This window comes from Biomphalaria glabrata, chromosome 4 (assembly GCF_947242115.1).
Source record: "Biomphalaria glabrata chromosome 4, xgBioGlab47.1, whole genome shotgun sequence".
Lineage (NCBI taxonomy): Eukaryota > Metazoa > Mollusca > Gastropoda > Planorbidae > Biomphalaria > Biomphalaria glabrata.
Window position 1 is genome coordinate 43,332,692 of NC_074714.1, and position 26,571 is coordinate 43,359,262.

Genomic DNA, 26,571 nt, shown 5'->3' on the forward strand with positions numbered 1-26,571 from the left:
CACACCATTCAAAAATATGTTCCTTTGTTTGATTACTTTAAAGAGGTGAGTTGATCTCTACATCTCCAGCTAGTGTATGACCACACCATTCAAAAATATGTTCCTTTGTTTGATTACTTTAAAGAGGTGAGTTGATCTCTACATTTCCAGCTAGTGTATGACCACACCATTCAAAAATATGTTCCTTTGTTTGATTACTTTAAAGAGGTGAGTTGATCTCTACATTTCCAGCTAGTGTATGACCACACCATTCAAACTATTTAAAACTGAATACATCTTCTCTTAGTCTAAATAGATTGTTCTTTTTTCCAGTATAAGCAACAAACTGGTGCCTTTCGTGTGCTTGTCGACACCTACGTCACCACAGACACAGGAACTGGAGTTGTCCATCAAGCTCCATATTTTGGGGAGGTAAGAATATTACTGATTCATTAGGACTCTATATTTTACAATATTTATCTTTAACATTAAGTATCATTAGGTCTCAATATTTACAATGCTTATCTTTAACATTACGTATCATTTGGGCTCGATATTTACAATGTTTATCTTTAACATTAAGTATCATTAGGACTTGATATTTACAATGTTTATATTTAACATAAAGTATCATTTACTTTTGATAATACATTTACATTTAAATATTTGCTTTCACCTAAATAAAAAAACAACAATGTCTTCTTATTTTTTTATTATGTATTTAGTTAATTAAGTAAGTACAAGCAGCTAACTAGATCAAGACTTTGCAGCATATGTTTTATGATCTACATTTCTAGCTTTAACTTTTTTGTAAATTGCTATGTATTTATATTTAATACAATCACATGGCATTAACCTAGCTTTTTTTTTGTACATGCTTTAGGATGATCAACGGGTATGCCTGGCAAACGGTATTATTACAAGGGACATGAAGATGGTATGTCCTGTATCACCCAGTGGTAAATTTACAGATGAGGTCACTGATTTTAAAGGCTTGCATGTCAAGGTTGGTGAATGTGATAATTATTAGAATTTTGTCATTATTTGAATCTCATGTCCCACAAAAAAAAAAAAAGAAATTTATTACTAAAGTTACTCTTTTTCTCTCAGGATGCAGACAAAGAAATTATCAAGTATTTGAAAGCCAAAGGAAGACTTGTTAACCAAAGCACAATCAAACACAGCTATCCATTTTGTTGGAGGTAAGAATCTTTCATTTTATACATTCCAAATTCTGTAACCTAAAGATGTCATGGGTATTTAAAATAAGCTAAGCATTTGTGTTTGCTATTCTTGACCATTTTACTTTGACACAGTTAATTTTTATCGTAAAAGGAAAACAACTAAGTTTGACTTTTTTTTTTTTTAAATTCTTATTCTAGATCTGAAACTCCTCTTATCTATAAAGCTGTGCCAAGCTGGTTTGTTAGGGTGGAACACGCTGTGGAAAATTTGCTGGCTTCAACTAAGGACACATACTGGTGAGATCTAGAGATTACATATTGTTGTAATCCTTTAGTTTAACTACCCAAAGGTTTCAGGATGAAATCCTATTGACAATTACAGTTCCTTATGTTCCCCTAGGTCCAAATATGTATTTCTTTGCAGCTGTAAAATAAGTTGGTTGGTCGTACTGTTGACATGACACATTCCTAAAAAGGATAAAGTGATTTCTACGTGCTTAATATGGTTATAAGGTTTCAAAGGAAATTTATTCTTTGTGCTCTTTGAAAAAACAAAGTGAAGTACCCCTTGTGACCTTACCATCTATATTGGAGAGCATGTTTACCGAAGGGGAGTATGCGTACCACTAGGGATACGGGAAGACTTCGGAGGGGGTACTGTTTTTATGTGGCTAGCACAATGACAAAATTGCCTTTACTTTGCCCAACTAATGTCATACACCCATAAGAGTTGGGTGGACCTAGGGGTATTCTTAAAATTCTGCAGCTCATAATCTTAGTCTTTATTAAGATATACCCATTACCCCTTGATTCGGAAGCCAATAACTTACCAAGCCTCATGTTTGTACTCCATGGGTTCATATATATTTAGATTATTGTTTAGGAATAAATTGTAAAAAAACAATTATTTAAACAAATAAAAAGTTAAACATTGAAATAACTATTTTAGCATTGCCCACTTATTTTTCTGTTGAAGGGTTCCTGACTTTGTGAAAGAAAAAAGATTTGGAAACTGGCTGAAAGAGGCTAGAGATTGGGCCATCTCTAGAAATCGTTACTGGGGAACCCCCATTCCATTGTGGATCAGTGACGATGGTGAGGAGGTGAGTGCTGTCGTTCATGAAACATGTGACCAAAATATTTGTGTTCACCTTTTTCATTGTAATACAATGCCTGAAGCTTTATTTGAAATTATTTTAACTTAATGTTTAATTAAAGGTTGTTTGTGTGGGATCCATAGCTGAGCTGGAAGAGCTAACCGGTGTGAAAGTCAGTGATTTACACAGAGAATTGTAAGTTTGAAAATAGATTATTGGAAGTTAAATTTCTTCAGGTTTTTTTTTTATGGATTATATAAATGCATTCAGCAATCAAAAAAATAAACATCCCTACTGTCAAATGTTTAAGTGCGAAATGAAAAATTTACAATAGAAGATATCATAACCCATCACAAAATTTTTTTTTCATTTGTTTTATTTAAGAATACAACACCTTTTATCTTTGGTTGGTTTTTTTTTTTCCCCTTGAGGATGACTTTGAAATGTTCAGCTTGACTTTTTGTCCTTTTGCAGTGTTGATCCACTGACTATTCCATCCAAAACTGGCCGAGGTGTTTTGAGGAGAGTGACTGAAGTGTTTGACTGCTGGTTTGAATCTGGCTCTATGCCTTATGGCAAGGCTCATTACCCTTTTGAGAACTGCAAAGAGTTTGAGGATACCTTTCCTGCAGACTTCATTGCTGAAGGCATTGATCAGACAAGAGGATGGTAAGAAGTGTATTTTAAATCAGGCTAGTGTTATTGAGAAAAAGGGGACAAATAAAAGACTAAAATTCAAAGCACATTCATGTTCTTCTTAGAATTAATAAGATAGAAAGCTCTTTGTGGTAAGGCCCAGTGTAATTATATGTCTTTGTCTTTATTTCTTCAGGTTTTACACCTTGATAGTCGTGTCTACACTAATGTTTGGTAAAGCTCCATTTAAGAACTTGGTCTGCAACGGTCTGGTCCTAGCTGCGTGAGTTATAACACCTTACTAATTCACTAGTTTCTAAAGAAGGAATGCACTTCAGCACTTTGTTTTTGTTTTGGTTTATGCTTCAGATTTGATTATTATTAATATTATTACATCCTAGCGCAAACTTTCCTCACAAGGGCGGGATGTGGTGACAGACAGGTTTTGAACCAAACACCATCAACATGACATTCCTGAGCACTTACCACATTGGTCTCATTTAATAAAATCCTGGTCTCATTTAATAAATTACTATACCTACCCTTTAGTATAATGTGTCTTGTAGAGCTTACGTTTTAAAGGTAACTTGATTTGTAAAAAGTAGATACCAAAATCTGTAAAGTCAGATATGAAATAAAACTTCTGACTCTCTCTTCTCGCCTTCAATCATTTTCTGTCACAAGTCTGTGCCTAATATTATTTTTTGATTTACTTTGTAAACTTGTAAGAAACTTATCTAAGGACATGTGCACATTAAATATAACTTCTCTTCTCGCCTTCAATCATTTTCTGTCACAAGTCTGTGCCTAATATTATTTTTTGATTTACTTTGTAATCTTGTAAGAAACTTATCTAAGGACATGTGCACATTAAATATAAAAATGCTTGAGAGCCACTGTTTAGGTTGATTAGATCAAATTTAAATTAAACTTACTTTGTTTCCCTTGGTTATGGCACATTCTCTAGTCAGTTGGAAAATGTTCAGGCCAAGCTGCACTGTAAATATTACAAGGCCTTTACGCTTATATTAAGTAACAAACATATAGTAAACAACTCAAGTTAGTTCTTAATACTTGTGGTGACTATGGTTGTATATAATATTGTAAACAACACTTGAGAGAATCTTGGGTGTAAGATTTAAAAAATTCTATGTTTATTTATGTTTATGTATTATTATTTCATTGGTCCACTGGTTGGGACAGAGTGACAGCGCTTGGAGTTTTATTATTGTTTTCTCAGAGGCCTGAGTTATGGAGCCTAGTCGTACAATATAAGTAATATAGAATTACTTTTATTAAATTTATATTTTGTTGTTAATTCATCTCTGGTGTCTCTTTGAGTTATTGAAAGAAGTATGTTATGTGTCAAGTATGATCCAAGTAAGGAGTTCACAACACTACTGCCTGACCAGTGGACTTCTTTTTCAGTAATTTAAAACATCAACGCTTTATCGATGGATTGCTTTTTCAATACTTGGCTATTTCATGAAAAGAAATTATTCAAAATCTAAAAATAGACAACCAATCGTAATTAAACTACTGGTTTATCTTTGCAAATAGCTGTGCTCATGTGTTTACATTGAATTGGTGTGGTTTTGCATGAAAATTTTCTGAAAATTTGCTATAGACATGAACCAGGCATGGAAAAGATAGGTCTAGACTTGTAATAAGCCTGAAGTTGATCAATATTTTATTTGATTTAGACTTTTAGGAGTCAGAATTTAATTTAAGAATAATGTTTTTTACCTACAGTGAAAGATACTGTGAGAGATTTATAAGAAAAAATCAATTTTTATTAGATCTAGAGCTTCTAAGAATAAGTAAAGGGGGATGTGACCCCCAAAAGCTCAGGACATGGTTCCTGGTCACTTCATCCCCGGTCATTTCATCCCGTTATTTTCATCATCGGATCATTTTATCTAACAAATACTAATTGTAAATTCATGAAATGAGCACTATTTAATATATTCATTTTTTATTTAAATGACAAAAAGTGTAACACATTAGATAAGAATAAAATTAAAATTAAAGGCCATTAAAAACTAAATATAGAGGCAATGTAAAAAAGTGTTTTTATGTTCATCTACATCAAAAAGATAGATAGAAATATCGTTAGAAATAAAGTCCTATAACACAATTTACATCTTTAATGTTTAAAAGGAATTTTAAAAAGTAAAACTTATATAGGCGACATGATATCCTGAGGATGGGTGAAGTCAGCCTTTATTAAAAAAAATAATAAAACCTTATTTTTGGCTAAAAATGACGCTCCCATTTTCAAGAACGACCGATTGAAAAATAAAATAAAGTGAAACATGGTCATACTTCCACCACAACTTGGCCTTTGATAATAAGTTAAGCACAGTCATAATTATTCTAATCGTACGTCTATCTCTTAAATGATTTTCACTACTTCCACCAAACCTTGGCCTTTGATCATTACGTCATACGCAGGATAATATTAAAATATTACATCCCCCACATCCAATAGAAGCGCTATAGCTAAGTACACACCCAGATTTACAATATATTATAAGATTTCTCATCAAGAATGCAAAGTGGAAGAGGCAACACTATAAACGCATTAATAACATGTAAAAAAATATCAAAAAGCATTCTACATAATCATATCTATGTATTAGTCGAAATGAGGGCTTAACAGCACAATTAAACAATGAAAAAGAAAAATATTTAATTGGGGATGAAATGACCGGGCAATGAAATGACTGGTCACCGAGGACATAGTGGACAGTCTGTTTCAGGGGTTAAGGGCTGGTAGGGTTAAAGTTCACTGTAAGACTTAGTATCCAATAAGGAAAGTTTTCAAAATTATAATTGCCTTTGACAATATTGTCATTGTGTTGGATTTTAGAATGAATCTAATTGTATGTCTCCTTATGAATTATTGAACTTTAAAAAAAAGTAATAAATAAAACACCCACTAAAAGGCTGCCATTTTCTTGCGTTCTTCAGAGATGGGCAAAAAATGAGTAAAAGAAAGAAAAATTATCCAGACCCACTGTCAGTAGTCAACAAATATGGAGCTGATGCCATCAGGTAAGTACATCTTTTGCTTCCTTGTCTCTCCCTTCTACCATCATATTCTTTGACCTGACTCTTTTTGTCAGCTATTTTATTGGAGTCATGCCGATAAGTGAAATGAAGCTGGAGCTGCATATCATCTTTTGAAACATTCAAATTCAAGAGTAAGGGGTTGCCAATGATTTTTAGATTTTAATAGGAAGAGCCACTCTTAAATGCATTTTTAGACTATTTTTTTAACTACAAATAATGAAATCATTCCACCATTAATTAGAAGTTTGGGTTCTTGGGATACCTAATTTCAAAATGGTTAAAAACAACTTCTTTATATAAATTGATAAAAAATCAGATATTAGTCTTTTTTCTTTATTTTGAATACCAAAGAAGGAAAGTCTATCTTTAAAAAGTGCCTTCAGTTTATGTATAGTATTTCCATACTGACTTTATTTGAATTTGTTATGAAGGTTGTACCTGATCAATTCACCGGCTGTGAGGGCCGAAAATCTGCGCTTCAAAGAGGAAGGTGTTAGGGACATCTTGAAAGATGTATTCCTTCCATGGTACAATGCTTATAGATTCTTGACCCAGTATGTGACTATTTGGAAACAGGTGAGCTATGGATCACTTTTCTTTTGCCTGTATAAAGCAGTAGTTACTATAAAAATGTAGAGCATGTTTTATGTGTAGTATGGAATGGACCATTGGCTAACTCCACCTTGACCCATGGATATTCTTGTCACAAATGAATAATGAACATCCTTTGTCCAATGGATATTCCAGTCACATAACTAGTGTGAGTTCTTTCTTAGGCACATGTTTTATTTTGTGCTGGTAGATGACTGGTGTATGTTTTTTTCCTCTTAGGAAACTGGTGAAAATTTCCTGGTGAATGAAAAGAGTCGAGAGATATCTGACAACTACATGGACAGATGGATTCTTTCTTTTACTCAGTCTCTTGTCAAGTTTGTGAAGGCAGAAATGGCTGGTGAGTGATTTGATGGGCTTATATTTATACAATCATTTCAAATACTTGTGAATAACTGTAATAACATTCAGAAGGAATATTTTGTTTTACTTAATATTTACTTTGATTTATAATTTCTTCTTTTACTGTAAAGATAGTGTGGAATTATCTAACAGACCTGTTTGCTGCTATGTAGTGTTTTAATGTCTTCATGAAATTTCACTTTTACTCTCCAATCCATATTTTTTTTTGGCCTTTCTTGGTTCACAAAATCTGGTACCTGTTTGTGTACTTGTATAAATCTCTAAAAATTGTCTTTCTTATGGAGCATTCAGACCAGTTGTTTTTTTATTGTGTTATTTGATAAATGGCCTGGCACCAATCAGCCTCTTCATGTCATCATTTTATCGTATTGTCTGCTTGTGTTGAAAGCTCAGCTGAGGCTTCTCAGTTTAGAAATGGTGACTTTTTGGGGGGCTTTATGTTTCAAAAGTTTCACTTTCTAGAAACTCACAGCATTCGCCTATGTATCATTGGCATATTCTTACTTTGTGTGTTCCAAGAACCCAATCAAGTCATACATTTTCTTTTGATATCTTTGATTCTAGATATAATGAAAAGAAGAAATAAATGTTGTTTTTTTTGTTAAAAACTTGGTCATTATTTATTGTTTCTTAGCCTACCGCATGTACACAGTGACTCCAAAGCTGGTGAAGTTTATTGACCAGCTGACAAACTGGTATGTCAGAATGAACAGGAAAAGGCTGAAGGTAAGAAGAGATGAGCAGCTTTGTGTACTCGGCTCAGTTGAACGTGTTCTCACTTGTCACAGTATATTTATAACTCAGCCTTAACATCTCCTCATATAATGTAATTAGAATTTGAAATGACAAAAGCACAGAGCAATTGAGGAAAAAAGCTCTTATAACATCCTAGCACTTTTTTTTATTACTAATACTCTAGTTATAGGTATGCCCTTTTCTCTTACTTTGCTTTATAGTTTATGGATCAAGTATAAAGTATTACAGTTGTAAATATGTTCTTTTCTAACATGTCTCTTTAAATATGAATGATTTGTGTTTTAGGGTGACTTTGGAAAATCTGATAGCAAGAAAGCTCTAGAGACACTCTGTAATGTTATATTTGTTATAACAAGAATAATGGTGAGTTTTTATATGTACACTGTAGTTGTATTTCTATTGTTATTGTGTGTGTGTCTGTGTGTATAGTTGTTATAAACTACAATTTTAAAATACCTGAAGCATATGGTCTGTATGTAGGCACCATTCACACCTTTCTTGACCGAAACCATCTACCAAGGTTTGAAAGAAATGCTTGACCTTTCTGATGAACAAGATTCTCGTAGTGTTCACTTCCTGTTGTTACCACAACCTCGGTGAGTTAACTTTTTCTTTTTTTTCATTCAAAAATTTAATTCTTTTCATTTGGACCAAAGTCATGGAGTAAATGGTCTCGAAACAGTTTTATGTAACTAGTGGAGGATGATTCAGAAAATAATGACTATCACAAAATTTACTCACAGAACAGTTTTCAGATTCCTTGAACTGGTTGCCTTTGTCAAATTTTATTTTTCTAACTCTGTTTCTGAAGATATTTCCAACATTCTAACAAATCTTTAACTTTGCACATTTGTAGTGTACTGTTATTTTATAATGAAACTTTAAAAACTGTTTATCATCAGTAAATATAAAATTTGTGCAGGGGTATTGGAATATTTATATATTCTTTTTTAGATAGCATTAAATTAATTTAATTTGGTTTCGAAATTTAAGGCCTTTGAGAGTTGTCTAACTTTATTTCTCCTCAGAGAGTTTATGATCCACAAGAAGATTGAGAATGCTGTGTCCCGCATGCAGTCAGTTGTTGAGTTAGGAAGAATAATTCGAGACAGGAAAACCCTACCAGTAAAGGCAAGTAGATTTGAAGTAGATTTCTTCTCTACCAGTGTTAGACTAATTGCATTAGAACAATAAAGTGATTTAATCTTGATTTCTTTTGTAGTTGTAATTTGTATTATAACAATAAAACTTAGGCTTTAATTTAGATTTTTTGTGTACACAGTACCCATTGAAAGAAGTTGTGGCTATAGTTAAAGATAAAGAAACTTTGGAAGACCTAGCATCGTTGGAGAGATATATCTTAGAGGTATTTAATGCTTAAATTGTTTTTGTTATTGTTGTAGAATAAATGTTTCAAAGGACAGCAATTTATTTCTGTCGATTGATAACTCAGATGGTTCTTACTAACACCAAAATGTGGAGATGTTTGTACTTGTGAGACTATGCCACTGAAATATTTTTAAAGGGATCATTTAGTGAATTCTTTTTTAGTGTAAAAGTAAAGTTAAGTACTCCATTTAAACTTTGCGATCCACAGGTCATCTGTTTCTGTGGTCCACGGTTAACAAGGGTGTCATGTGGCCAGCACAATGACCAACCACCTTTACTTGGTGGACTTAGAGGCGCCCAAAGATCCCGAAGTTAAAAATCCCAGGATTGAAACCCAGGACCTCAGTTCAGAAGCCAAGTGCTTTACTGCTCAGCCACCGCCCCTCCTTTTTTAATTTAATAGTATGATAATTGTTGACAGTAACCATTCTCCTCTTTTAGTCGTTTATAACTCTTGTAAGATGCTTATGTCTGCACAGAATTCAAGATGACTCAGTCAGTGCACAAACTAACTTATATTTTTTCTTTTTGAAGCACATTTAAGAATTGTTTTTTGACTTGTTTTTTATATCCCAGTTTTCTCATTAGGAATGAAAATTAAGTCATGTGGTATGTCACCTTTGCTAAAATAGTTTTTCAGGTTATTATTGTTTATTAACAGGAACTAAATGTTCGCAAGTTGACTATCACAATGGATAAAAATGCCTATGGTGTAAGATTAAAAGCAGAACCCGACCACAGCAAACTAGGCAGGAAGCTGACCAGTGCCATCAACAAAGTGGCCACTGCTATCAAAGCTCTGAAGGATGAAGATATTGAAAAGTAAGTTGACCCTGAAAGAAAGAGCTCAGTTCAAGTAGTATGCATTGGTTTCTCAAAGGGTAAACCATAGTCAGCAATACCAGAGGCATTAAGCACTTTTAATTTTCTTAGAATTATATCAACTGTCTCTTCAAATTTTGACCACAGTCCTCAAAATTTTACCCAATATTTTTTTTTAAATACTTTTTTTTTTCTTGCAAAAAAATGTTGGAAAAAAACATAGTGTCAAGGCATTGTGATCCTGTGATTGGCTGGCTGTATTAATTGAGATGACCAATTTTGCATGTACCTTGCCTTTCACCCATTTACCTGTCATTATTTTTCTGCAGGCAAGGAAGAAATATTTGTTTCTTCTCATAGTTTGAACTGAAGGCGCGCTAGATTTTGTCTATAGTCTATGCATAGAGCATTTTGATATTAACTCCACCTTTACCAACCTAACTTACACAAGTCCATTGTTGTAACAGTAAAATGACTTAAACCGCAGACTAGTAATGTTTGTATAAGTCTACTGATTATAATGATCTAGATCTATTGAAGATAGCTCACACATAACCTTTAAAATGTCTGTGAATTTTAGAGCTTTAGATCTAGATATATCTAGTGTCTAGATCTACGCTAAATCAACTGAAGATAGTTTCCATATAACTGTGAAAAGTCAGATTTTAGTGTCTGCCTTAAATCTAGGTATAACTAGTGTCTAGATCTACGCTAAATCTACTGAAGAATTTAGTGCCTGCATTAAATCTAGGTATATCTAGTGTCTAGATCTAAGTTAAATCTACTGAAGATAGTTTCCACATGACTGTGAGATGTCTGAATTTGGTGCCTGCCTTAAATCTAGGTATATCTAGAGTCTAGATCTACACTAAATCTGGTGAAGAATTTAGTGCCTGCCTTAAATCTAGGTATATCTAGTATCTAGATCTAAGCTAAATCTACTGAAATATGTTGTTCTTAATATTTAAGATATCAGTCGGAAGGAAGTCTAGAAGTAGAAGGCTATGTTATGGAAGAAGGAGATCTCAAGGTGCAATATATCTTCGAGAAATCTGGAGACACTCCTCAACATTATGAGGCCCATTCTGATGGCAAGGTCAGTCTTTAGTGCAGTGTAAGCTTGTGGTTGTAATGTTTTTTAAAAAAAATTTTAACCTTAAAATGCATTGTATTAAACAACCACTTATCATATATGTGAACCATTACCATAAACATATTTACTGGGGAATGTAAATAAATGCAATCTCAATCTGAAACTTTTACTACATGCATTTATAAATACTGCATTTTATAGTAATTGATTTTAGTACACTATATGGATTAGTTCAACCAGCATCAGCAGCATTAGAAATGAAGAAATTCAATGTTTTGTAATAATCTCTGAAATGTCTAAAAAAATTGATTTTATTCACAGGTTTTGGTTCTTCTAGATATTGAACCTGATGCCAAAATGTTGGATGAGGGTATTGCAAGGGAAGTAATCAACAGAGTTCAGAAGTTAAGGAAGCAAGTAAGTTGATCTGTACACACAAAAATCATATTCATATTTTAATGTTTGAAGCCTGCAGAGGGGTTAAAGTCTTAAAATGTAATATTGAAATATAAATTAATCAATTTAATCAAAATATCAACCATACATATCATTTCCTAAACATGAATCAAGTACAATCCCAGTCTTTCTATACTCGGGATTTATAGTCTGTTTGTTTCCTCTCATATCACTTTAACAAATAATGCAACATAATAATTCATTAGTCTAATTCAAATCTTGACAAAAATCATAATAATGTTATGGTGTTGGAGTGCCGGTATCTCTGATTGCAGAAGCGCAATCCAACTATAATCAGTTGCAATAAAAAGAAATAATTTCACAATACTCTAATTGAAATTTACATTTCCTGATTCACTAACACAAATTAAAGAAAACAATCCTCAATCCTCTGTCAACAAATCAAAAATCATAACTAAAGTTTCTTAACACATTAACACACTACCTCAGGTCTTTACGCCGACAGAATAAAGAGCAAGGTTACAAAAGACAGTTTGTGTGGAAACACAAACTCAAAATCGGCCCCCGAAGAGATCCACCCAGGCAGGCTTCAATATTTTCAGAAAGAACATCCAAATGAAATTATATCAAAGACAAATGAGAGATAAGAATGGAGAAAGAAGGTTAACAGATCTTGTGTAGTGCCCCAATGGTGCTGCAGATCAAAGGATAGGTGTAAGTGAATGTAAAGTTAGATGTGAACCTGGCCTAACTAGTTCCCCTTTTAGACCTTGTGGTCTATAGGGCAGATGATGTAAAGTTCATCTGTTTTTTGTGGCCTACGGTTAGCGAGGGTGTCATGTAGCCAGCACAACGACCAACCGCCTATACTTTTCCCCAACTAATGTCAGGTACCCATTAGAGCTGAGTGGACTCAGAGGCGCCCAAAGATTCCAAAGTTGAAAATCCCAGTCTTCACCAGGATTCGAACCCGGGACCCCCGGTTCAGAAGCCAAGCGCTTTACCGCTCAGCCACCGTGCCTTCCCTGGCCTAACTGATGTCTTATAATTGATCTAATTGTTTTGAAAAGGCTCAATCTCTAATTCGAATCCTCAAAAAAAAAAAAATAATAATAATAATTTCCGCAATAAAAAAATGTTCAGAAAAATGAAGTTTATAAGATCACTATTCATTTTAAATTAGGTCTAACTTATAATGCATACTAATTAGTTTTTTCTCTTTAAAAAACTACTTGCTTAACTGATTTTAAAAATTAGATTTTTCGCTTTCAGAAAAAAAAAAGTAGCCGTTGCATCAGAACTTTGAATGGTCTAAAATATTGTGATGTCGGATTTTCAATATCTTTTCTAGTTTACAAGATCTAAACGGGACAGACATTTCACACAAAACTAATAGCGTCTTTTCCCCTTTCGGGGGCCGCTATAAATCACCCTACTTCGCATGTGGATAAATGGTTTGTCGGGGTAACAGGTTTACAGCAATACTAAAATGTATATGTACATTACATGATGGGGAAGCTGCTAACTAGTAAAGCTTCTGTATAAAAAAATCACAATTGTCACAGGACTGATATTACATTTGTTATCATAAATTTTTTATTTCTAGATTTTGATATATACATTAACATCTTTTTAATCTTCATCCTATGGCCTAGTGTGAGTGCTGTCCTTTTAATTTGGTATTTAAAAAAAATTAATAATAATTCCTGCTTTCTGAAGCTGATGGTGGTCTGAGATTTCTCAGATTTTAATGCTTCAGGATTGCAAGGAGACTTTCCAGTGAGCTTTGCATAAATTCATCTAGATCTAGTCTAGTATTTTACATTTCTTACATAAGATAGTGTGAAAATGTACATTTAATTTATTTATTCATCTCCTTATTGAATACAAAGAAGATGTGTGATTTAATGTATTGATGAATAGACTTAGACTTACGTCCTCCCGTGCTGTTCGGCGCATTGGGCAGCATGCTGTCTCCATAAAGATCTGTCGTTGGCAATGTCTGAAGTTGCCAGTTAACTAGTGTGTTTTTTTCTTAAGATATACATTGTCAGCTTTCTAGAAAAATGATTGTGCCATTTTTGAACTACAAGAACTTTTCCACCCATGAAGAAAATGTAAGCTAATAGTAGGAATTAAAAAAAAAATATTAGGATGTTTGAATCACTATCTTTAGTTATATAAATAAAATAGCACACTTTCGTAAATCAGAAACACCTGTTATTTCATTACCATTGTCACATGGATTATATTTTGCATTGCTTTACTTGATGATCTCGAGATATATTTGTGACATATGCGGATTCGGAGGTGCCATAAAATTTGTTCAAACACTTCAAGAAACAATCAAGTGACACAGTGCTGAGATACTTTCCTTGAGTTTAATTCTTTTAAACTTGAACTTTAAACAATGAATCTATGTACAGCTCAGATGCAGGATACAATAATAATGATCAATAAAACTATGCAACTATTTATTTGAATAGAGTGAGCTCTCCTCCTCTTATAAACTCTGTCATAGAATCTAGACCCACAATCAACCTTCACCTTGCTTTAATTCATTTATTTGAATAGAGTGAGCTCTCCTCCTCTTATAAACTCTGTCATAGAATCTAGACCCACAATCAACCTTCACCTTGCTTTAATTCATTTATTTGAATAGAGTGAGCTCTCCTCCTCTTATAAACTCTGTCATAGAATCTAGACCCACAATCAACCTTCACCTTGCTTTAATTCATTTATTTGAATAGAGTGAGCTCTCCTCCTCTTATAAACTCTGTCATAGAATCTAGACCCACAATCAACCTTCACCTTGCTTTAATTCATTTATTTGAATAGAGTGAGCTCTCCTCCTCTTATAAACTCTGTCATAGAATCTAGACCCACAATCAACCTTCACCTTGCTTTAATTCATTTATTTGAATAGAGTGAGCTCTCCTCCTCTTATAAACTCTGTCATAGAATCTAGACCCACAATCAACCTTCACCTTGCTTTAATTCATTTATTTGAATAGAGTGAGCTCTCCTCCTCTTATAAACTCTGTCATAGAATCTAGACCCACATAACTTCACAATCAACCTTCACCTTGCTTTAATTCATTTATTTTAATTATTTTTTTTTTAAATTAATTAATTTATTTTAAATTATACTTCTCTGCTGTAGCCTTGAACTATTTTTCTATGAATGTTTGTTTGGCTTCTTTTTTTCCCTTTTCATGTGTTAAACGACATTTTGTCAACGGCCTTGAGATGTCTAAAAGTTTCTGACAACAATTACTAGAATTGTGAAAAACGTTGGGTTTTTTTTTTTTCAATTTCAATTTGTGATACCAAGATAAGGTGTTATTCTACACAAGCCACCTTCATCTCTTTGTTTTAACTCAATAACTACTGGACATAAAGGTGGTGTTTACACTAAATTTGTTCTGTTATAGGATATGAAGTTAGCAGTTGATTTTATTTTCAACTTTCATTTAAGAAGACCATCTTCAATACTTTTTATAGTATGGAAGATAAACTTGCATACTCTTTCTTTTTTGAAACCTGAATGTGTAACACTCTTTTTTTTTAATCTGATCTAATAATTTTTGAAAAAAGAACTTTAAATATTACAATGCATATGATTACCTAAGAAACTAAGTATTTTTATATTTATATTTTTTTATTTTTTTTCTAAATTTATTAAAAGCATATATTTTTTTTAATTAGCTACATTGCTCTACTTTTTAAGAAAATGTTTTATTTGTGTATTGTAATATCAAATTTTTTAAAATTTCTATTAGTTGGTAATGTCCCTTGATAAGTAGGTTTTTGCAAATCCTGGAGGTCTTGTGACATGGCTGTAGCACCGAAGTGAATATTTTCTTGACTCAATGCAAGATGACAAACGAGGGCCACTCAATTTTTAAGATCTATTACAAATAGCTGTAGCACTTATTTTGAGCTCAATTTTATTGACCTTGTCATCATCATCATCTTCAAACTCCATTTGAGTGAGGGCTTGAAGGGTTAAATCCTCTTGCAAAAGCACTGGACAGAAACCCTGCTGTCTTGCGTAGTGCATACATGTCACCATACAGGTCGACAATTTGTGGTTTCCCAGACCTGTCGAGATGGAGATCAGCAAGTCTGGGGCAGTCAAACAGAATATGAGGCACTGTTTCCTCTTCTTCCCCGCAGCGGAGGCACTGTGAATCAAAATTTGGCCATAGCCGTGAGAAATATGAGCCAACAGGACAGTGGCCTGTCCTGCACTGTGCTATAATAGCTTGCTCAGGCCTGGACAGCCTCCACCACGGGGAAGTGCGGTCAAGACGCCTCATGCGCTCCCAGACTCCACAGGCTTTTTGGGACTTGTCCCAGCACTCAAACCACTTTTCCATTTCTGTTTCTTGAATTATAGCCAGAGCATGATGAAAACTTACAGCCTGTTCGGCGGGTGGAATTAGCCCTCCCTGGTTTGCCAAGGAGTCTGCAATAGTGTTGCTTGCTAGTCACACCTATGTGACTCGGTACCCACTGCATTATTACAGGGGTGCCCTAGCGTTGCTTTATGTTCTGTGAAGCCATGATGACAGTGTTGATATTGGGGGGCCATGGTCCAGGGCTTTGCAAAGCCTGTAGTACAGATTTTGAGTCATATCCCTCGCCGAGTTGAGAGTCAACAACTTTTAAGGCTTCACAGACTGCCATGGTCTTCGCATCAAAACTGACTAGTATGGGGTCAAGCCATTAAAATTTGCGGGCTCTAAACTGGTGGCTACCAAAAAAGGTCTCCTGCCTCACTCCACTTTCGTGGATTAAACCTAACACTAGTAGATGAAGCACTACTTAATTTGAGATCAACTTCTTAGATCTGTCCCTAGTAGATGTAGCACTTATTTCAAGATCAGCTTCTTAGATTTATCCCTAGTAGATGTAGCACTTATGTTGAGTTCAACTTCTTAGATCTATCACTAGTAGATGTAGCACTTGAGTTCCTATGATGAAGGCATCAATGAAGTTTCAATAGTGCTTCCATTTTTTGTTATATTTAAATGTGACTGACAGACAGCACAATCACAGTAATCCTACATTTGAGTTAATATTTGAAAAGCAGTTTGCAGACTTGAGGCCAGATATACTTTTGTATTCTAATGCACACAACCTAATACGTGTCTTGAAATCAGCATAGTCCATTCTAAACTCAACAATAACAGTGATAAAAATGTCAGTATTAGTGATTCTGTGTTGTTTTTTATATTGATTGAAGCTGCACTTTTTATCACAGAATGAAGACATACAAATAAATTATATTTCTTTTAAATTGTGTTATTGCAAAGTAGCTTAGCAACCTGCAACAATCCTATGGTCTCACTGTATTTACACTTTATATTTCTTTACCACTTTATGGAGTTCATGAACACTGTTCAAAGAGTTTGGTAAGTTTTCTAGTTTGTCCCTCTTTGTCTCTGTGTGTCAGAGTGTGTGTGAACTTGTCTAGTTGTAGTGAAGTCTCAACATGGCTGCTAGCTACACTCCAAGAAAGGTATTTATTCAGTCATACAAGCACTAGTCTAGTTGTTAATGACCTGGCTGCCTATCCCAAGGTTTCAAGATTAAGCCCTGTAAAAAAAACAGAAGTTTTGTTTGTGATTGAAAGCTTGAATTAAACTCCAAAAACCTGCTCTGAGTAAAAAAAAAGTAAAGGCTTTTGGTTGTAGTGCTCGCCACACATTTTTGCCAATATTTGACTTAAACATCATCCTATCAGTGTCAATTTGTTGTTGTCGAGAACATCAATACATTAACATTTTATAGCTCATAAGAGTTTCAACCAGGAACAAAAGTGTGTGTGTAAGTTATATTATTAAAGTAGAAAAAATTCTGTTTGTTTCATTTGCTTTGAATTCTTACTTGTGTTATTTCTGCTACATTACACTGGAAATACAGCGCACACACCACACACTTAAATACTTTAAAAAAAAACAATATTAAAAATTGGCTAAATTATTTCAACTTTGAATAATCCCTATCCAAATTTAAATATCTCATTTTATTACATGGTTTTTTGCTGACATTTAATAAGATCTTGCTAACAGCAAGATAAACATACTAGCGCACATTGTCAAAACTAATCAGATTAGTAGTCTCTGACAAATCCCACATATAAAGCTTGCACTATCAAATTGCCACCAAGTCAATTCTAGTAAATTCTAGTTAGTTGATCAAAGAAAAAATTTGTGCAGCATTTGGTTCTGTGAAAAAAAGAATCGCCAGCTTTGTTCTGTACTGTAGCTGTTAGCTCTTGACTTAATGTTATGTAAGATTTATATACAGATATGTGATGATGTGGTTACTTCGTCTCAGAACTGAAGATCCTTAAGTTGGCTGGAATATGGAATTTTAGAACCTGGAATCTGTTAAAAACTGTTTTTATACAATGAGCTAAATTTTTTTTTTTTTTAAATAATGTCCAGGGTAAGCTGGTACCTACTGACAACATTGAAGTCTATTACAAGGCCACACTGAAGTTGACAGAGATCATTCAGGATTTTTCAGACTTCATTAACTCCACAGTGAAGCAGCCACTAAAGCCATATCCAGTCCCTAGTGGAGCTGATGTCATCATCACACAAAATTCTCCTGTAAGTTTATTTGCTTTTTTCTTTAATCTTTAATATCTTTGGAGTATTGATGTTTTATTTTTTTTAATCAGTTTTTTTTATCTATACTATAAAGCAGAAAGTAAGGCATATGTATGTCCCCCATTGAAATCAAAACCATTTAATGAATCTTGGTAAAACTTAGCATAAATGTTCCTTGGTTACTAACTGGAACAGTAATGTATGTAAAGTAGCCCAATAACAAAGACAGTAAAAAAATGTTGCCCAACTTTATGAAAGTATTACTGTTTCATGGATCTAGGTCATATAGCCTAGTCATGTTTACATGAGACAATATCGAAAGGATCTAGTTCTGGTTTTAAAAAATACACTTTACAAACATAGTTTTTTTACTTTGTCACATTAAATTAAAAATATAGTCCATTCATTTCTTTTATAAAATTAACCTTCAAATTTGTGTTTTAAAAGCATTTTTACATACATTCGTTCCTTATATCTGCAAATTTAGACATACTTTATATCCCATTTATCAAACACTTCTTTCATTTTAATAGCTAATTTTATCTCTATTAAAGAAACTTAACAAATCGGGTAAATCCGTTTCCATAGTTATAAACATTTTTTTACAAAACTACTTATATTTTTGTGGCGAAAGAGAAAAACTTGAAAGGAACATTAGCTACGTTTGACATAGATAAATCAAATCCACTAGATTAGTAATACACAAACTAAGGCCCACTGGCCGCAGGTAATATCTGTCTAGTATCCTATATATTTCAGCTTATCATTTCAGTTGGATTTACATGTTCATATTGATATGATCTCATTGATAATCATAATACTTAAAGCAATCTGATGGATATTTTTTTTTTATTTCTTAGGGTTTAGAGGCTTGTATATTAGAGTAGTTTAAATATAGAGATGTGCTTTTTTAACTTAGAGACAGTAGAAATAGCCTTGTGATACACAATATTATGACATTCTGAGTATGCCCAGGGGCATTGGTTATAAATCTAGTAATAGAACTCCAAGTTTAGATTGAACAGTTATGATGATTAAGACATTGATAACAACATTAGTTTGACTTAGACAATCACTTTTTCATCTGTAAATAAATCGTAGTTGATGATGAACAAGGTTTTTTTTTCAAATAAATCAACTTGTTGTCTATTATGTTTTATATAATTGAACCAGCATATTTTATTAGTCTCTACATTATTTGTATGGGATGAGCTAGTTATAACCTTTCAAACTAACTAAAGTTTACAAGGTCTTTTATCATTCTAGACTGGTTGTATGACATCTTTTCATTTCAAGAGTACCGGTATTCTTCTGTGTAGTTTTTGACATTGCCTTTTCTTAGAGCTTAGTGTATCTGATATCTACAACTATGTTATAGTGATTGGTGTATCTGATATCTACAACAATGTTATAGTGATTGGTGTATCTGATATCTACAACTATATTTTTCTTTAGATAAAAAGTGATGATCTTGAAATTACATTAACCTGGGCGGAGGGCAGCAAACCGTTAGCCAGGGATGTGGAGACCAAATCTTCATCTTCCCTTTCCAGTAGTTGTAGCAAAACACAGTCACTGTTACCTGCTCCAGAACCCAAAGGAGTCACCCCGCACTCCCAATACCTAAATCTTTCCCTGTGGAACCTTAAATCTGGTCAGGGAAGATGTGGAGACACTGGCACCATTCTGCTCAACAACCCCACTGGAAGTAATGGCCTGACCTTCACCAGTCTACTAGCAAATGTAAGTTGAAATAGATTTGACTAAATACATATATTTAATCTTTTGAACCCTTAGTTACCTCCCTTTAATCCCATGGTCTCCTTTGTACTGTAAGTCTTATGTAAAGTGGGTGAGGTCATTATATCGGGCTGGTGGGCCATAGTCTTTTTATACGTATCAGGTTTTAACTCTTTCTCTCCGTAATTATTTACCACATTCTGGTGGAATCAATGCTGGTATCGTCAGTTAGGAGAGAAAGAGTTAAAAGGTTAAGTATATTGGGTTTTTTTTTATACTTATCCTTCTTTTTTTGTGGCAACAATAGATTCACTAATCTTTTTTTTTAAATGAAGTTATTTTCATTTATAACAATCTTAGCTTAAGTGCAGTATGTCTTTACAGGAAATAATATACAATTTAAATTTATATTGTAAAGTTTAAACTCACTCAAAGTAACACTAATTAGGCTCAAAGTAACAGTGCTTAAATGAACCCTTTGAATACAAGTCCTCTCTTTCGCAGTGCACGTACATGTCAGTGACTTTTATCCTTTGACGTCTTCACCACTGGTTATGTTCTGAAGATTTTTTTTTTCTGCTTTTTTTTTTTTTTTAAACTGGTTGAAGGAGAAAGTTTGCAGACTCTAATTGTGTCCTAATATTATCTTATTAGTTAGTTGATTTGTTCAATGCTTGAACTGCGTTTATGTCACTGATCTGTAGAGTTTTGACCTTAGAATATTGCTTGATGTTACTATTTCATTCTCATTAGAGATAAGCTTAAATAATACTGAAATACAGATTAGTTCTACAGGAGATGAATCTGTTTCAGATCCAATCTGTGTTTGGTCTGCGGGGAGCTAAGATCAGGCTGTTTCTAGACTCATCCCTCAAGCAAGAGCTGACTAATGAGGTTGAGATCAAGTCCCTCTCCAAGAAAACTATTTATGTTGTGCCCCAGTCTGAATCAGAGCTCCCTCCTGCCAAAGCTGTCTATGTGGACTGGCCAGTCTGTCACTTTGCTAATGTGGAAGGTCAAGGACAGAAAGGAACGTTGCTGTTAGAAAACCCTCGTGGAGATTTCTTAAGTTTTGAAGAGCTTAGAGCTGAGGTAAATATTGTTTTTCAATTTCTCTGTAATTTTTCACTTTCCTAATTTCTGATCAGTAATAAATATTTAAATCTTGCTTTGTCAAGATTTTGTTTTTTATTCTAACAAAAGTTTTAAAAAATGTGTTTTACTTTAACTTTAAGTCAGTTATTATATTTTTTTTTCTTTGTAGTTGTACATCAAGTCCGTAGTTTCAGATTTCTTGAAGCTATAAATAACTATTGCACTTGCTTTATTTTGAATTACTTTTTCATATTGTCACAATCTTCTTTTGAAATGTACATTTATCGATTAACTTTAAATTTCAAACTTGGTCAACAAGTATGACAGCAAGTTTGTGCTTCAGTTTCCCCTTACAGACATGTCTTGGGATTTAACTGTTTATTTTCATGAATATTACAGTGTTTGTTTTTACTGAACATTTTTTTTTAATGTTAAAGTATTATTATTTATAAGTACTAATTTGTACAATTTTGATTTGAAATAACTTTCTTGTTTCCACAGGCGGCTGCAGTGCTGGGTGGGACATTAGAGAAAGTCCAGTTGAGTAAGACCAAAGATAAGTCTGGTTTGCTGACGCATTCGGACACTCAGGACGTCACTCTGCTTCATGGCAAAACTCTATTTTTGCTTTAATGTTATTTGTAGTTTTAGTTTTCAAGCAAAATATCATTTAGATTTCCTATCTTTGAGTATTTGTTGTCCCTGAGATTATTAACACACAAGACCACATAGGGAGTATGTATGAACTATTTAATAGTACTACACAAATAAGTTTATATTGGTATGTGCAAGTTGTTGTTTGATGAAATAATAATGTGTAAACATTTTGAATATCTTGCTATTTTAATTTTTTTTTTCTGCTTTAAATTTTCAATTTATTGTTAGCACCTTCGTATGGGTACGTAGTCCAAGATCTTACAAGTACAAGCATCTAATTTTTGTTGTTTAGTTTTTTTTTTTTTTACTTTTACTGAAAATGTATACATACATATTATTTGATTAGTAAGTTTTGTTTTATTTATGTGTAAGTTAACAATAAACATACAAAGGTATAAAACAAAAATTACTTAAAAGCACCAGTAACTAAAGAGACAATTATGTTTTGAGCTCAAAGTTATAGCAGTTTGTAACATTACTACATGATGTATTAAAAAATGATTACTGTAATGGTGACACAGTATTTGCAGCTACTGGTATTTCATTAGTTTTGGTGCTCGGGACACTTACCGTTCTCTGAGAATCTTTTAATCTCTTCACTTTTGTTTGGCAATGACGATCATGTTTTACAGACCTACAGGTTTTTTGACTCAAGACTTACGTTTGCAAGACATTGTCTTTGAATTCAAAGATTGAGAAAGACTAGTATGAAAGTGAATGCTTTTGTGATTAAAGCTTTAGAAACATTTATCAATCTAGATCTAGTACAAAGAATACATTTTGGCTAGAGACCTGGACATGTGTGGGGGGGGATTCCTTATTCATCATTTTAGTCACTCCAGACCTTCGGTAGGTGGTGTAAGAGCAGCTAAGTCTCAATATTTTCAAATTCCAATGTTACTAATGCGTTTTTATGTATGTTTAAGAAAACTATTATTAAACCCAATAAAATTTGCTTTTAATTCTATTAAATAGGTGCCAAGTTATTCTCATAGTATTGATTGCAATCTCTTCAGCAAACTGACTTTTTGTACTGACTTATATTTTATCACATAAATATTCATTTAGACTCCTATATTGATGTGAATTGAAACTGAGACACAAGATTTCATTTCTTAAGAGTGCAGCATTAGTTTGTGTAGTGGACAGAGTCGTACTAGAAATGTAGTGGTGGAATACATACAGATATATATGCAGACAAAGAATATTGGACTCACTGACACAACCATTGTTAAATATGTTATGCTTTTTAAAAACATTTTTCTGTTGTTGAGCGTTGGATTCCCATTGATTGAAGTGTTATTGTGTTAATTTATTACATTTGACGAGCTCCTTCAATAAACGATTTCATCTCTTTGAGTTGTAGTTGATTCTCTGAGACACTTGTTTTCTGTCATTGTCCAGGCCGGTTGAGGGACCAGGGAATGGGTCTCTATGTGGACGCATTATCCATGACCCCACCAAACATGCACACACATTTTGTTCCCCCACGCTGAAGTAGTTTTGAAGGGAGACAAGGACAGCAACTCTTGATAAATCTTTTCCACTTGGCTAACGGCTATAAGCTCCCTTTGACCCATTGAATACTCGGATAGAAAAACAGTGATGAAGGGGAGAGAAACGCTGTGGAAACCGGCGAAGCTTGGGAATTGCTGCTCCTGCCTTCCCTTCTTCAAGACACCCTGAGACCCTCTCCCACCAATCAAGACGAGCGTTTCTTCTTACAGCGTCCAATCAATTACCGGGTTTCTTCCCACACACAGAAGGATGCTAAAAAATAAAAACTGTTCCTTCAACCAGCCAATCGATATACTCCTTTCAACTTTAGCCCGGCAGAATGCTACTTGAACTCCCGTCCATTGCCCACTTGAGGCCACAGCCAATTAAATTGCGCCTTTCTTCTTAAGTTTGGCGTCATTCTCTGGTCCTCACTTCAAACCGGTCATAAAATAAAATATAAAAAAAATCAAGGCGCTGCAAAATATCGATGACAGTCTGATTGGGGAATGGGTCCAGATAATGAAGTGCGCAAAATCAAACAGTGCCAAGGAGTTTGGTAAGTGGCCTTAAGTTACAGAGGTCGATGCGGGAATTCCCACAGACTGGTGCTGGCCCAAGAGGTCAGAAGTCAAAGATATAACCGAATTATTTTAATAGAATCTTTATCTTAGAGTCTATTTCTGTTTTATTATTATTATTGAACACGGATTTTTTTTTAAATCCTACTGAAACACGTGAGTTGGAAAAAAAAGGAGGGGGACCTTTGAGCCCCAAAGAACTCCTATAGAGATCCGAAAGTTGATTGAAGAACATTCTCAAGTCTATGGCATTGGATACTTTGGATTGGTAGCCAGGGCTACATTTACTATTTGGTGGACAGTGCTACCCTTAAAGGAAACCTACGCGTTTTAAAAAGATAAACATTTTAATAAAATATCCATACAAATAAAAACAAGAAAACAAAAATACAATTTTAAAAAGACAATAGCTTCATTCAAAAAACTTAATGTAAAATTTTGAAAAATTACAATGATTGGTTCAAACCTGGTGTCGTGCCCGTGGTTTGACACCGTCAACTGCTTGAACAAGCGATGCTACCCATTCGGCAAGCGGATAGCGCAAGATTGTGCTATTATTTATTGGTACTTTCATTATATGCACATTTAGTACTCCTTGCTCCTTGAATGTTTAGATGAGCTTGTACCTACAATTACCAACATTGTGAACTCTTCACTGACTTCAGGCATTGTACCACAGCAATTTAAGCATGCACTTGTCAGGCCCTTATTAAAGAAATCTAGTCTTGACCCGGAATGTCTAAAAAATTATCGCCCGGTTTCAAATCTTCCCTTCCTGTCAAAGCTTCTGGAGCGCATCGTGTTAGTGCAAATTCTTTCTCATCTTGAACAATACTGTCTCTTGGAAGAATTTCAATCTGCATATAGGAAGTGCCGTAGCACAGAGACAGCAGTGGTCAGGGTACTAAACGACTTACTTCACAATTCCGACAAAGGCCACATATCAATTCTTTCTATGCTGGACTTGTCCGCAGCCTTTGATACGCTAGACCATGAAATTATGATGGCCAGATTCTCTGCAACTTTTGGTTTAGCAGGAGTCGTCCTAAAGTGGCTTGGATCCTACCTGACGGAACGCACCCAAAGTGTCGTTGTTAGCGGGACGGAATCAACAAGCTTACTTTTGAAGTACGGAGTACCCCAAGGATCAGTTCTAGGCCCAGTACTGTTCACTATGTACACATATCCACTCAGCGGTGTCATACGGCCAACCGGCATCTTATACCATTTCTTTGCCGATGACTCACAGTTATACGATTCATCAGTACCCTCAGAGGTGTCCCATCTGGCAGAGAATATCAGTGGTACCGTTGCAAGGGTGAGCGATTGGATGGTTGAAAATAAACTCAAGATGAACGAAGACAAGACAGAAATAATTAAGATTGGCACTAGGAACAATGTCTCAAAAGTTGAAAGCACAGATTCTCTCTTTATCACGAACTGCCATGTTCCTTTTGTCCATGTAGTGCGGAATCTTGGAGTTTTCTTTGACTCAACACTATCTTTCGACCCACACATAAATCAGCTCTGCAAAGGTCTTTATCTGCAGCTGCGCAGATTAGGCCAGATCCGACCATATTTAACAACGGAGTCAACAAAAACGCTAGCTGTGGCATTCATACTCTCCCGCCTTGACTACTGCAACGCCGTGCTAGCAGGTATACCTGATGACAAAATAGCCAAGCTGCAACGTATACAGAACAACGACGCTCGAATAGTCCTTAAAAAAACTAGACAAGATTCTGCTACTACGCTCTTGCGCACGCTCCATTGGCTTCCCGTGAAAGCGAGAATCGATTACAAGGTCGCCACACTTTGTCATCAGTGTATATATAACAATGAGATGCCCTTGTACCTTAGCGAACTGATTACTCCATATGTCCCCCAGAGAACCCTGCGCTCAATGGACTCAACGCTTTTAGTAGTGCCACGTTTCTCCCTCAAAAGCTACGGTCTGCGTGCTTTTTCAGTTCACGGACCAAAGGTTTGGAACTCACTCCCCATTGATCTCAGACAGACAACATGCTATACCACTTTTAAGAAGAACATTAAGACCTACTTGTTTAAAACTTTTTTAGATTAACTGTTATTTCGGCAGTTGTGTTTATGTTTGTAATGTTGTTACAGCGCCTTGAGCCTACATTTTGTTTGTTAACAGCGCTTTATAAATAAAATTATTATTATTATTATTATTATTAGATCTAGACTTCTGATTTAGAACCCAAAATCAGCTCCATGCAGGTTCCGGGTTCCTGGTTCTATGAAGTTCTGACTTGAATGGAGAAATTGTGACAAGGAAAGAAAAAAGAAAGGATAAAATTTACAAGTACCGGTAATCTTTTTTTTTTTTTTTTTACAATACCGGTACCTCTATTCAGGTCAGAACTTCATGGAAACTGGACGCGGATCTAAAAAAAACCGGCTCTAACGATTTTCCTAGAAATGTAACAGCTGCTGTATATCGCCGAGAAAAGAATTTCTAGATCGATAGCTAGAACAGGGAAAACTCTAGCTTGATCGTTATAATTTTTCAAAGTAAAAATAAATCAATTTAAATTTGGCTAGAGAACCGTGGTCTAGATCTAGATCCAACACTTGTTTTGAAAGAACTATCTCATTCTGAAAATTACTATCGCGTTCGGAAATTCCGAATATGTGTTAGATTAAATTAGTATTATTTATATTATAGTCTGTAAAAGATGCTTTTAACATGACGCCCATATAGCCCCTTATATATGATAATATTATTAAACCTTTAACAATTTAATGCGTGCCGTAGTGGCATTCATGAGGCCCTTTAGGCTCATTTGAGTACCGGCATACCGGGCATTTGCCAGTCCGACCCTGCTCGCGAGGAAAAGGGGGGGGGGGATAAAAAAAAAGATTTCCATGAAAACCTTTATATTAAAGTGGGTAGAGACTAAAAGCTATACATTTGCTTAATTAACCAGG

General features: G+C 34.4%; 1 protein-coding gene across 5 annotated transcripts in view; it reads left to right on the forward strand.

The window, feature by feature from the left end:
- Positions 1 to 22,895, forward strand: part of LOC106054022 (isoleucine--tRNA ligase, cytoplasmic-like) — a 35,720-nt gene extending 12,825 nt beyond the window's left edge. For all 5 annotated transcript variants that reach the window (XM_056026233.1, XM_056026232.1, XM_056026235.1 and 2 more), the window contains exons 10-32: positions 313 to 411; positions 863 to 985; positions 1,090 to 1,181; positions 1,362 to 1,460; positions 2,140 to 2,266; positions 2,382 to 2,455; positions 2,735 to 2,929; positions 3,093 to 3,179; positions 5,870 to 5,953; positions 6,403 to 6,547; positions 6,803 to 6,923; positions 7,581 to 7,672; positions 7,988 to 8,065; positions 8,183 to 8,298; positions 8,731 to 8,833; positions 8,985 to 9,068; positions 9,753 to 9,913; positions 10,883 to 11,009; positions 11,328 to 11,423; positions 17,882 to 18,049; positions 19,505 to 19,792; positions 20,603 to 20,881; positions 21,386 to 22,895. In XM_056026233.1, the coding sequence (XP_055882208.1) occupies positions 313 to 411; positions 863 to 985; positions 1,090 to 1,181; positions 1,362 to 1,460; positions 2,140 to 2,266; positions 2,382 to 2,455; positions 2,735 to 2,929; positions 3,093 to 3,179; positions 5,870 to 5,953; positions 6,403 to 6,547; positions 6,803 to 6,923; positions 7,581 to 7,672; positions 7,988 to 8,065; positions 8,183 to 8,298; positions 8,731 to 8,833; positions 8,985 to 9,068; positions 9,753 to 9,913; positions 10,883 to 11,009; positions 11,328 to 11,423; positions 17,882 to 18,049; positions 19,505 to 19,792; positions 20,603 to 20,881; positions 21,386 to 21,517 (2,970 nt within the window). In that variant the 3' untranslated portion in view covers positions 21,518 to 22,895. The remainder of the gene's footprint in view (positions 1 to 312; positions 412 to 862; positions 986 to 1,089; positions 1,182 to 1,361; positions 1,461 to 2,139; positions 2,267 to 2,381; positions 2,456 to 2,734; positions 2,930 to 3,092; positions 3,180 to 5,869; positions 5,954 to 6,402; positions 6,548 to 6,802; positions 6,924 to 7,580; positions 7,673 to 7,987; positions 8,066 to 8,182; positions 8,299 to 8,730; positions 8,834 to 8,984; positions 9,069 to 9,752; positions 9,914 to 10,882; positions 11,010 to 11,327; positions 11,424 to 17,881; positions 18,050 to 19,504; positions 19,793 to 20,602; positions 20,882 to 21,385) is intronic.
- Positions 22,896 to 26,571: the final 3,676 nt, after the last annotated feature.